This window comes from Propithecus coquereli, unplaced genomic scaffold, assembly GCF_000956105.1.
Source record: "Propithecus coquereli isolate 6110/MARCELLA unplaced genomic scaffold, Pcoq_1.0 Scaffold299, whole genome shotgun sequence".
NCBI classification, from domain to species: Eukaryota; Metazoa; Chordata; class Mammalia; order Primates; family Indriidae; genus Propithecus; species Propithecus coquereli.
This window is the reverse complement of record NW_012148607.1, coordinates 2,924,818-2,937,996: the sequence shown is the minus strand read 5'-3', so window position 1 is coordinate 2,937,996 and position 13,179 is coordinate 2,924,818. Positions and strand designations below refer to the sequence as shown.

At 46.4% G+C, this 13,179-nt stretch overlaps 1 protein-coding gene across 1 annotated transcript in view; it reads left to right on the top strand.

Annotated features, from left to right (window-relative positions):
• Positions 1-2,948, top strand: part of LOC105814057 (chromosome unknown open reading frame, human C1orf228) — a 31,136-nt gene extending 28,188 nt beyond the window's left edge. The window contains exons 6-11 of the mRNA XM_012648937.1: positions 1,690-1,815; positions 1,894-1,966; positions 2,079-2,208; positions 2,289-2,366; positions 2,676-2,757; positions 2,833-2,948. Of these exons, the coding sequence (XP_012504391.1) occupies positions 1,690-1,815; positions 1,894-1,966; positions 2,079-2,208; positions 2,289-2,366; positions 2,676-2,757; positions 2,833-2,948 (605 nt within the window). The remainder of the gene's footprint in view (positions 1-1,689; positions 1,816-1,893; positions 1,967-2,078; positions 2,209-2,288; positions 2,367-2,675; positions 2,758-2,832) is intronic.
• The last annotated feature ends 10,231 nt before the right edge of the window (positions 2,949-13,179 follow it).

Genomic DNA, 13,179 nt, shown 5'->3' with positions numbered 1-13,179 from the left:
AGCTGGGACTACAGGCATGCGCCACCATGCCCGGCTAATTTTTTTCTATATATTTTTAGTTGTCCGATTAATTTCTTTCTACTGTTAGTAGAGACGGGGTCTCGCTCTTGCTCAGGCTGGTTTCAAACTCCTCAGCTCAAATGATCCGCCCGCCTTGGCCTCCCAGAGTGCTAGGATTACAGGCGTGAGCCACCGCGCCCAGCCAATGGCTAATTATTATCATTATTTTTAGCTAGACCCTTACCACAGTTCTTGCCTTGCACCCCTTTTTAATAATTTGTAAGAGTGGTTTCAATATTGTTGCTGCTTAGGAGGAAGAGGAGGGAAAAAAATACACACACACACACATACATATATATATATATATATATTTTGTCGCTGCCTATTAGTCATGCTTAGGGAAAGTTGGTTGAACAAATGAATTCCCCAACACCCAGTACAGTACGATAAGCACTCAAATGCCTGGAAAGGCTGAGTGAATACTGGAATGAACGAATGACTAGAAACTATCTACAGAAAAGCCCTGCAGGAAATTCCCTCAATAAATTCCAGTCCCCTCCTCCTTCCTAACCAAATCTTTCCCTCCTTTGTTTCCTCCACTTCCTTGCTGTGTACCTTAGGTAAAGGGCTTCACCCCTCTGTGCCTCATTTCCGCAAATGTAAAATGGGAAAGCTAACCTCATTTGGTTATAGTGAGCCTCAGAGAGATACTTAGCACAGGGCCTCGGCCAAGAAGGGCTCCACACACTTAGTGAGAAAGAGCTTCTCTCAGCTGCTGCCTACATGGCTTCCTCACTTCACACTTCCTGCCACACATCCTCCACCCACGTGCTCTGTCTCCCTCGCACCCCTCTTCTTTCTCCATCCTGTCTGCCATTATTTTATTTATTTAGAGACAGAGTCTGTTGCCAGGTCTAGAGTGCAGTGGCGACATCATAGCTCACTGTAGCCTCAAACTCCTGGCGATCTGCCGGCCCCGGGCCTCCCAAAGCCCTGGAATTACCGGAGTCAGCCACCACACTGGGCCCTGTCTCCCTTTAAAGACCCAGTCCTCTAGCACTGTGGGAGGCTGAGGCAGGAGGATCACTTGAGGTCAGGAGTTTGAGACCAGGCTGAGCAAGAGCAAGACCCCCCATCTCTACTAAAAATAGAAAAAAGTAGCCCGGTGTGATGGTGTGAGCCTGTAGTCACAACTACTTGGGAGGCTGAGGCAGGAGAACTGCTTGAGCCCAGGAGTTTGAGGTTGCTGTGAGCTATGATGATGCCACGGCACTCTAGTCCAGGCAACAGAGTGAGACTCTGTCTAAATAAATAAATAGATAGATAGATAGATACATAAATAAATTTTAAAAATTTAAAAAAAAGACTCAGTCCTTCCCTCTGCCATGAAACCTGGATTCCTTCAAGGGGAAGTATCAGCCTCCATCTCTGACATCTGTGGGCCATCTCGATGCGTGGGCTCACCATCCAACTCTTCCTCCTCCTCCCCCTGCTGCCCCCTCCTCCTCTTCAATGGAAGTGTCGCCTTCCCAGCTCCCCCTACGCCTGCACAGTGCTGGGCAGAAAAGATGCTAGGACGGGTCAGCAAAGAGGACAGGGTGAAGGAAAGTGACTTGGTTCAAGGGGCTGTTAGCTTCCCTGGAGGGGAAGGGGCCTCAGGCCTCTCTTGCGTCTCTGCCCTTCCCCCAGCCATCGAGCTGATCAAGGACCTGGTCAACTACGACGATGTGCGCCTGGCGCTGCTCAAGGGCCTGGTGGCGCTGCTGACACCGTCCCTCAAGGAGACCTCCAAACTGCAGGCCAAGATCCTCAGTGGTAGGGACCTGCTCACATGGGGCTGCCTGGGCAGAGGGAGGGGGTGGCTCCTGCCTCACTGCCGCTCCCCGCCCCCAGACTCCTCGGTTCTCCAGCTCACCGCCCACCTGCCTGTGTTCTTGCAGCAGGCTTCAGCCGCCAAGACCATCGGGTAAACGGGCAGCGGGTAGTGGGTGGCTGCAGCAGCCAGGCTTGGCACTGCCCGTGGGCCCCGGGAGCGGGACAGTCCCCAGGCGCCGCCATAGACTGAACCCCCGGTGCAGGGTCCTGGCGCGCAGAGACTTGAGCATCGCGGAGGAGCTGCTGCACCTGCGCGTGGTGCACAGCCTGATGGCCACCATGGGCAACACGGACCATAGCAACAGCCAGCGGCTGGCCAGCCTCACGCTGGAGGTGCGGCCGCGGCCCGGCGGGCAGCAGGGCGGGGGTGGGGTGGCAGGCACAGTCACACAGCCCCTCCCGCCCCCCCGCAGTACTTCGTGCAGATGTTCCCCCTGGTGGAGGAGCACGTGCGCAGATCCATGGGGGAGGAACTCTACCAGCTCTTCCTTGTAAGTGCCCCCTCCCCAGCCCACCGCAAAAGCAGCTGTTCGCTCAGACAGTATGGTGGCCCTCCGCATCAGGGTCCCTGCCCTGGTGCACACCACACGCACAAAATGGGCCTGGCCACCAGCTACAGGAGGGACTGCCCTGGCCTGGGCTCCCACTCTCTGTCTTCCTCTTCCCTTTCCTGTCCTTTCGGTTGGCTGGGAGCCTATCCCCTCCCCACCCTCCCCCCCCAACATTCCTCTGTCCACACCCAACTCCAAGTCCAGATTGCCCTGACATCCCAGCCCGGTCTCCCTTGCTCCTGTCCTCAGAGCAACCCTGAGGACTTGTACATGAAAATAGACAGCATTCAGGCAGACATCTTGGCGGCCAACAAAGTCAACCTTAGCAAAGGTGAGTGAGGAAGGAGAGGAGCTGGGGTGCAGACACAGCCAGCTCCCGGCTCATGCTCGCTGTTCCTGCCCACAGCACTATACCTCTACAGCAGAAGCTGCAGCGATGTGAGCTCTCCCTTTGGCCCTCATAGTGCGGATGAGATGGCCTACGTCACACACTACCAGGAGGATGTGAAATCCAAGGAGTAACAGCCCCTGAGGCAAACCAGGAAGGCCAAGGCTGTATGGCAGGGAAGCCTGGCAGAAGGAAGGAGCTTAGGGTTGGATCAGGGGACTCCACTTGGCCCTAGGTGGGAGGCTGGGGGTTAGGCTTTCCAGTGGGGAAGGGAGAGCTGCTGGCTCAATAAACAGTCTTGATAGCTATCTGTTCTTTGTGTGTGTGGAGGGGAAAGGGAGATCAATGAGAGCTATATGATAGATCGGGGTCCCTGTGCTCACCAAATTAAAAAGCAAGTCCAAGCCAGGCATGGTGGTACATGCCTGTAGTCCCAGCTATTCCGGAGGCTGAGGCCAAGGATGGCTTGGGCCCAGGAATTCGAGGTCAATGAGACCCCTTCTCAAAAAAATAAAAACAAACAAACAGGTCCAGAGGAAAGGGTCACCAATACCCTGGAAGGTTCAAGGGCCTCACCTCAGTTCTCTGATGGCCCCTGTACTCTCTCCTCCAGAACACCAAGCCCACCTGGTTTTTCTCCTGCCTCTCTGGTTGCTTCTTCTCATTCACTTTTGATGATTTCTTCTCTTCAATCCAAGCTCTTTCAAGTTGGAGTGAAGGCAGGATTCTGACTTTGAGCCTCTTCTCCATATACTTTTACACCCTGGTGAACTCATCCTATCTCAGAGCTTTAAATACCACTTATATGCCAGTGACTCCTACATTTCTATTTCCAGCTAACCATTTCCACCTCACTTTGTCTAAAACTGAATTTCTAATCCTGTGCCACCTTCCCCAATTCACCTGATAGCAACTCATCCTTCCTGTAACTCAGCACAAAATAGTGGAGTGCTCCTTGATGTCTCCCTTTAACATCCATGGCTGTTCTGTCTGCTGACCCTGCCTTCCAAATACATCCAGAATCCAGCCTTCTCTCACTACCTGCATTGCTAGAACCCTGGGCTGAGCCGCCATCATCTTTCTCCCATGCTACTCTTACCTCCCCCTTTCTTTTCAATACAGCAGCCAGTGTCGTCCTTTTAAACTTCAGATTCTGTCGCTCTGCTCAAATCCTTCAGGGCTCCCCATTTCACTGAGTAAAGCTGAAGCCCTTACTATGGCCTACAGCGCCCTAGGCGGTCTGGTCTCCCATTACCCCTCTGAACTCTTCTGCTTCTCTCTCTCCTTCACACTGGCCTCCCTTGCTGGCTCTTGAAATTGACAAACAAGCTGTTGCCTTAGAGATTTTGTACTGGCTGTTCATTCAGCCTGGAGCCTCACTCCACATATCTATGGACATGGCTAACTCCCTCATCTCCCTTCAGCTCTCTGTACAAACTTCACCTTCTCAATGAGAGCTAACATAGTGCATTGGAGTGCAGTGGCACTAACATAGCTCACTCGCTGCAACTTCAACCTCTCCAGCTTGAGATCCTCCTGCCTCAGCCTCCCGAGTAGCTGGGACTACAGGCATGCACCTCCATGCCCGGCTAATATTTTATTATTTTTTGTAGAGATGGAAGTCTCCCTATGTTGCCCAGGCTGGTCTCAAACTCCTGGCCTCAAGTGATCCTCCTGCCTCCGCCTCCCACAGTGCTGGGATTACAGGTGTGAGCCACCATATCCAGCCAAGGGCCACTCTTTTAAATTGCAATGCGCACTACCTCTCTCTATACTCACTCTCCCCCTGACACTGCTATTTTTTCCATAGCATTACCTTATCTATTACGTTTATTTATTGTCTGTCTCTCCACCTGAGTGTAAGCTCCGCTAGGGCTGGGATATTTCTTTCTCTTTTTTTTTTTCTTTTTTTGCCCTCCCCTCCCCGGGATATTCCTTTTATTTACCGATACATTCCCAAACCCTTAGGACAACGCCTGGCAAGCATGAGTCAATGACGGAGGTATTGTAAGGGAATTGTCCCTCCAAGTCAGGAAATAAGTGGCAGTAAATCTCCAGGCAGCCACAAGAGGGCATCACCAGCCCTGATATTGTTGGCTTAAGGCAGCTCAGCTTTCCCAAACTGAATTTGAGCCTCAGCTTTCCTCCATTTGGACCTAGCAATGAGAGAAAAGCTAACGAAATATAGTTACATTTTCCATAATGCTAAATGGATTTCCTACAGTCCTCAAACCTGGATTTTAAAAAATAAAAAATAAAAATAATAAATGGATTTTCTATTTTAGAGAGGTGTCCTTTATGCTGAGATCATTCTTACTGTTTTTAGTCTTGAAATGTCCTTTTTTCCCCCCAAAGCCAGATCTGGTGATTAAATGTCCTTTCTTTTGTATAATGATGGTAAAAAATAGTATCTCAGAATATTTTTGGAAATTTTAATAATTGGAAAATCCAAAAATTTGAAAACCACTGGTCTAAAGTGCTCATAGTTTAATAAAAACAACAGACTTTTTAGAAACTAAATCTTGCCCAGTCGTGGTGGTTGACACCTATAATCCCAGCACTTTGGGAGGCTGAAGCAGGAGGATCACTTAAGGCCAGGAGTTTGAGACCAGCCTGGGCAACAGAGCGAGACCCCATCTCTACTAAAAATGGAAATATTAACCGGGCGTGGTGGTGCATGCCCGTAGTCCCACCTAATCCTGAGGCTGAGGCAGGATGATCTTTTGAGCCGGGAGTTGGAGGTTGCAGTGAGCTGTGATCACGCCACTGCACTCCAGCCTGGGCAACCAAGTGAGACTGTCTCAAAAAAATAAATTAATAAAAATAAAGACTAAATCTTAAGTATGACACAAATATCTAAAACATATACAGTAGTCCCACTTATCCACACTTTTGCTGCTTTCCACGATTTCAGTTACCTATGTACAGTACAATAAGATATTTTGAGAAAAGGAGAGCACATTCAGAAAACTTTTATTATAGTATATTGTTATAATTGTTTTATTATTAGTTATTATTAATCTCTTACCATGCCTAATTTATAAATTAAACTTTATCATCAGTATGTATGTATGGGAAAAAACATAATACGTATAGATTTCGGTACTATCCGAGGTTTCAGGCATCCACTGGGGGTATAGGAACATATCTGTTGCAGATAAATGGGGGCTACTGTATAGTACATGGAATTTTTATTAATATATATTTATTTCCTCCGTTTTTGTTTTGAAAAATTCAGCTACAAAAAAGCTGAAATAACAGTATAATAATAATAGATAGGTATAATAATACCTATCTACCATACATTTTGACACATTTGCTTTCTCTCTCTCTCTCCCTCTCACTCCCTCTCTCTGTTTGCTGAGCTATTTGAAAGTTTCAGGTATCATAATCCAACCAAATTCTTACATTATATTTCTACAAAGAATAAAGACATTCTCCTACATAATTACAGCGTTATTATTGTGGTAGTCTGGGGAATGGCCTCCAAATATGTCCACATCGTAATCCCTGGAACCTGTGAATATGTTGCCTTACACGGTAAAAGGAGTGTTGCAATTGTGATTAAGGATCTTGACGTGGGAAGATTATCCTGGATTCTCTGGGGGGGCACAAGGTAATCACGGGGTCCTTAGAAGAGGCAAGCAGGAGGACCCAGAGGTAGCAGTAGGAGATGACATAACAGAAGCGAGAGGGTTGGAGCGATGCCAGGAAGGGGCCATCAGCCAAAAACTGTAGGTAGCTTCTAGAAGCTGAAAAGGCAAGAAACAGGTTCTTCTTCCTCCAGAAGGAATGTAGCCCTACCAACACTTTGATTTTATACTTTTGACCACCAGAACTGTAGGAGAATAAATTCGCGTTGTTTTGAGCCACTACATTTGTGGTAATTTGTTACAACAGCAACAAGAAAACTAATACAATTAGTAATTCAATAATGTTATCTAAAATAGAGTACATATTAAAATTTCCCAATTGTCCCAAAAATGTACCTTCTATTTTCTTCTCTCTCTTTTTCTTTTTTTTTTTTTTTTTTGGTTGTTTAGCTTTAGGACCCAATTAAGGTTCATATATTGGTTGTCATGTACTGTATATAGTTTATTTTTAAAGCTAACTTTATAACACTATATTCATCCACACAAAAATTTGAAATCACAGATAAACCTGATATTTTTGTGTTTTATCATCTCATCCGTGACTTATTTCTTTTCCTTGATTGAACAGAAAGAGAAAATGTTGATTCACGCAGTTTTTTTTTTTTTTTGGGTTCATATATTGGTTGTCATGTACTGTATATAGTTTATTTTTAAAGCTAACTTTATAACACTATATTCACCCACACAAAAATTTGAAATCACAGATAAACCTGATATTTTTTGTGTTTTATCATCTCATCCGTGACTTATTTCTTTTCCTTGATTGAACAGAAAGAGAAAATGTTGATTCACGCAGTTTTAAACAGTTTGCTTTGCTGTCTCAGGGTAGCCTGATCTGAAGGTACAAAAGGGAGCAGGAAATGTGTTTCACAGCTGCATCAATAACAATATCAAACAACAGACCCTATCCATTTAATAGGCAAGGTTTACCTTCAGAGAAGATGGAGCTAAATGACAAATACCTATCGTTAGACTTTGCCTTGTGGCAACTGTAACAGTTTCTGGCACTCTTGTGAGTATATTTAAACCTAGGCAACAGATTGGTTAGATACTTCACGTCATCTTGAGTTTTATCAAACCATTATAACCATCATCAAATGTCTTTCCCAACTTTCTTTTTTTTTTTTTTCCAGAGACAGGGTCTGGCTCTGTCACCCAGGCTGGAGTGCAGTGGGGAGCTATCATAGCTCACTGCAACTCGAACTCCTGGGCTAAAGTGATCCTCCTGCCTCAGCCTCCTGAGTAGCTGGGACCACAGAAGTGCCACTAGGCCCGGCTAATGTGTTTTATTTTTTGTAGGGATGGCATCTGGCCATGTTGCCCTTGCTGGTCTCAAATTCCTGCCCTCAAGCAATCCTTCCTCCTTGGCCTCCCAAAGGGGTGGAATTACAGAATTATAGGCAGGGGCCACCCCACCCAGTCCTCAACTTTCCTATTTCTAATAAAAGATCCAGTTCTAGTTGTTGTTTTTTGTTTTTGTTTTTTTGAGACAGAGTCTTGCTCTGTCCCTCGGGCTAGAGTGCAGTGATGTCATCATAGTTCACTGCAACCTCAAACTCCTCGCTCGGCTCAAGTGATTCTTCTGCCTCAGCCTCCCAAGTAGCTGACTACAGATGCCTGCCACTACACCCACTTAATTTTTTCTATTTTTTGTAGAGAAGGGGTCTCACTATTTATTGCTCAGGCTGATCTCAAACTCCTGGCCTCAAGCAATTCTCCTGCCTCAGCCTCCCACAGTGCTAGGATTGCATGTGTGAGCCACCTCACCCAGCCCCAGTTCTAGTTTTAAGGCTAAATTACTTTATCAAGAAAAAATATATATGTATTTATATACAGCCAATCATACTTCGGTTTTTTTTTTTTTCTAGTTTTTTAAAAAGCATCTGAGCACAGTGGCTCATGCCTGTATTCCCAGTACTTTGGAAGGCCAAGGAGGGAGGATCATGTGAGACCAGGAGTTTGAGACCACCCTGGGCAACAGAGCGAGACCCCATCTGTACAAAATTTTAAAAATTAGCAGGGGGTGGTGGTGCACACCTGTAGTCCCAACTACTTGGGAAGCTGAGGCAAGAGGGAGGATTGCATGACACTGGAAGGTTGAGGTTGCAGTCAGCTGTGATGGTGCCACTAACTGCACTCCAGCCTGGGTGACAGAGTGAGACCCTCTCTCCAAAAAAAAAAGCAGTCAAATTTACATAAGTGCAACACTTAGAGCCAGTGCCCCAGAAAGGTGTCTGGGCCTTGCCTGGGGTGCTCTCTGATACTTCCTTGAAAAACGTTTGTGAACAGACATGCCCCAGCTTGAACTTTAAAAAAGCGTTTTATTCTAGGCCTAAACACAAACAGGATATTCCATAGGCAGGAAACATTTGTTAGGCTATGTAGCAGGCTGCGTGCGAGGCACAGGATGCGTCCAAGTTAATGCTCGGTGGTGTCCAACGTGTGAACATTTTGTCCATAACAAATTTGAAGCCTTGGGGATGAAGTGTATGCCACCACCTCTGTGAAGGGACTTGCACTACTCGGAACTGTGGTTGAGAGCGGTAAGGCTTCGCTGGACGCCGCCCACTGGTTGCCCCTGGCGAGCTGTTCCTTCCTCCCTGGGCCTCCTGGGTGCGGACACTCGTCCCTTCTCCCTCCATTGGGGGTCAGCGTGGCGACTCCAACAAGGACTTCCCACCACCCCGCGAGAACAAGCTGTGCAATCCCAACACCTTAGACACGGAATGTTGTCTAGAGCTGTGGTCCCCACCCCCCGGGCCGCAGACCGGTACCAGTCCGTGGCCTCCTAGGGACTGGGCCACAGAGCTCCGCCGCCCCCCCCTTCCCGTCTTCTGGTCCCCCCATTTCCGTTGGCCCCTTGGAGCCGAAGGGAAACCCACCCACTCTCTTCCTTTACCCGGTGGACAAATCCGCAGTACTACACCACTGCAGTGCTGCACTACCGTTCGTGCTGAGGCCGGAACAGCGAGAGGGACAGCGACAACTCCTTACTTGAGATACACGTGGAAGACACAGCTGTGATGTTGCCATGGAACAAAAACGACAAAAACCAGGTGAAAGGAAAAAAACCCCTTGAGACTCATTGCTATAACAGTACTCGAAAAAAACTACATACAATACGTATTGTAAGTAGAAAAACACTACCACAACGAAAAAAACAAAAAAAAAGAAATACATGTATTTCAGAAAAGATAAAAAAAAAAAATCTGGAGAACTCAACTCAGCACTTAGAAACACAAAACCAAACCAATACACAAAGATCTTATTTTTGTACATCCTTAAATAGCCCTGTAAATACAGGGCCTCAAAAAATTGGATTAAGACTCAGAATTGTTCCTCTCCACGGAAATCTTTAGTAAAAGGCGAAAGATTTATACGATCTGAAGAGAAACCAGAGTATGCGTTAGACTCGTCGCACACAGGCCTCGGGTAACTGTAACTACTAGTATAGAAATGTTAACTATTTACCCAATAGAGCTACTGACTTCTGTTTTTATCTCAGATAATTCCGTGAAAGCTGTTTCATTTTTATGGAAAATAAAAAAGGAATAAAATAAAAGGAAGAATCTATTCCTCTGAAAGTAGAAAATGTCCTGCGTGCAATGCATTGTGGGTATGTAAATGAGACCGAGTCACCGCCCTGCGAAATACCTTAACTAGTTCATCAGTTTTCCGTGGCTGCCACCAGGGGGCAGAACGGAAAACAGGTTTACAGAAATACAGACACCTGGTCCAACTACAAAGTCTGCCTTTGTTTTATAATTAACACTCCAAGTAAAAATCCTCTTGAATTAAAAAATAAAAAGGCTTGAAAATAATTGTCCTCATACAGACATTTAACAAAAATTTATTGAGTACTAGCTGTGTCAAACCCTGTACTGGGCCCTAGGAGACAGGCATCTGTGATGAGCACTGAACAGGATGTTCAATGACACAGAGGCCAAGCACTAAAGGATCCAAAGAAATAGGGTGGTGATGGCATTATAAGAGAGGTGAGGAGTGTGAGCCTGTGTGGTGAGAGGGCAGGTGGCTAAATAGCAGGGACCACATCTTGATGGAACTTCCATGCCAAGCTAAGAACTTGGATTTACCTTGAGGACAATGAGGAGCCATTGAAAAAATTTAAAGGCGAATAATATGATCAGATTACTGATTTAAACCATCATCAGCACCACCTGGAGTCATGGTTGAATTATGTCATCCTTCCCCTCAAAATTCATAGGTTGAAGTCCTAATCCCCAGTACCTCAGAAAGTGATTTTATTTGGAAATAGGGTCATGGTAGATGTAATATATTAAGGTGAGGGCTCTAGAACTGTGAGATAATAAATGTCTACTGTTTAAGCCACCGAGTTTGTGGCACTTTGTTAAAAGGTAGTCCCAGCAAATACACCTATTACACCAGGGCACTTCTTAGAAATGCAAATTATCAGGCCCTTATTCCAGATCAGATGAATCAGAAACTCTGCAGTGGGACCCAGTAATCTGAGTCCTCCAGGTGATTTTGCAGCAAGCTAAACTGAGAACCACCGGACAGCCATTCTGACTCAAGTATGGAGGTTGTATGGACAGCAAGAAGTTTGGGAGATAAATTAGGAAACTGAGCAGTAAAGCCAAAGAGAAATCAGTGGTAGCCTGGACCAGGGGATTGCCTGGATTGCCCAAGGAAAGTGCATAAAGTGCAGATAGACAAAAGCCTAGGCTAGTTCTTAGAGAGCAGCAACATAAAGAGATGCAGCTCGAGGAGCACTTGAAGGAGAACAGAAAGGCAGGAAAGAAACCAGTGCAGAAACCAAGGGCGGAAAAGAAATTTCAAGAAAGCGGCTCAGGCTGGGCGCAGTGGCTCATGCCTGTAATCCTAGCACTCTGGGAGGCCACGATGTTTGAGCTCAGGAGTTCGAAACCACCCTGAGCAAGAGCGAGACCCCGTCTCTACTAAAAATAGAAAGAAATTAATCGGACAACTAAAAATATATAGAAAAAATTAGCCGGGCATGGTGGCGCCTGCCTGTAGTCCCAGCTACTCAGGAGGCTGAGGCAGGAGGATCGCTTGAGCCCAGGAGTTTGAGGTTGCTGTGAGCTAGGCTGACGCCACGGCACTCACTCTAGCCCGGGCAAAAGAGTGAAACTCTGTCTCAAAAAAAAAAAAGAAAGAAAAAGAAAGGGGCTCAGTGCAGTGGCTCACGACTATAATCCTGGCATTCTGGGAGGCCAAGCAGGGAGGACTGCTTGAGGTTAGGAGTTCGAGATCAGCCTGAGCAAAAAGTGAGACTCCGTCTCTACTAAAAATAGAAGAAATTAGCCGGGCATGGCAGTGCATGCCTGTAGTCCCAGCTATTCAGGAGGCTGAGGAAGGAGGATCGCTTGAACCCAGGAGTTTGAGGTTTCTATGAGTTAGGCTGACACCATGGCACTCTAGCCCAGGCAACAAAAAAAAAGTAAAAAGAGATTAACCAAGGTACACTAATTTTTATTTAAATTTTTAAAAAAGAATATGGATGTAGGGGGTTGCTAGCAAGTTCAACTGCTAAATCAACAAGAACCCTTTTGGGTTCTTCCTGCTTTTCTACTTGGCTGTCCTGAGCATGTTGGCTTTTAATGTGATGACTGTCACCTACCTCATGATCACAAGGTGGCTCCAGAAAGAACATTCATGTCCAAGGCAAGAAAAAAAAGGATGACACAAGGGAAGCATCCTCTGTGTATTCCCTTTAGAAAACATTCTATCTTGCCCATAAGCCCCTCAGACATTCCTGCTTACATCTTGTTGGCCAGAACTGTGTCCCATGGCCAGCTCTCACTGCATCGGGGTTGGGAGAACAAGTACAGTATGCAAAGCTTTCTCAGTCTCTAAAGTGGAGATGAATAAGGAAGAAGGGGGTTAGGAATGGCTGCTGGATTAGCCAACAGTGTGTGTCACAAGCAATTGGCTCATTTGTTTTCAATCTTCCTTGTTTTCTTTGTCCCTTCCTGATGTCTTTTGGATGAATCCTCACCCGGATCCCCTTGCTCACCATTTCATTTAGGCTGTAACCGTTCTGCTATTCAATCCATGTATGGATTTCGACTCTTAAATTTTTCAAACCCAGTATTTCCAATTGATTCCTCTTGCTTGTTCCTGTGTTATGTCAACAATAGCCTTCCTTATCTTTTGAAGGTATTTATTGTGCTTATTTCAAACTCTGGCAGATCTATTAATTCTGCTTCATCTAATATTAGTTTCTCAGTTTGTTGTTTTTCTGTTATTGAAAATGTGTTCCCCTTTGAGTTCATATCACTTTGGGGCTATCAGTGATTTCGGTAAGGGAAGACTAAAGCCCAGACTCTAGGACATAACAGTGAAGGAGGAGGTGGGCGACGATGTTTCCGGTCCATCCCCTGGTCTGGCCTTACTCAGCCAGGCTGGAGCGCTGGAATGCTGCTGCTGCTCTTCTGCCTCACATGGCTGTGGGGTGGGTAATGACCCATCCAGGGCCTTAGTGGGTGAGATAGGGTGGGGAGAGGCAATGGTAGGCACAACTAAAAAGCTCTTCCAGCAGGGCATGGTGGCTCACACCCGTAATCCCAGCACGCTGGGAGGCTGAAGTGGCAAGGCAGGAGGATCACTTGAGCCCAGGAGCTTAAGGCTGCAGAGAGCTATTTTGCCACCGCACTCAGCTCTCCCTCAGATCACCCCCACGTCAAGGTGCCTGGCTCTCTTCCATTCTGGC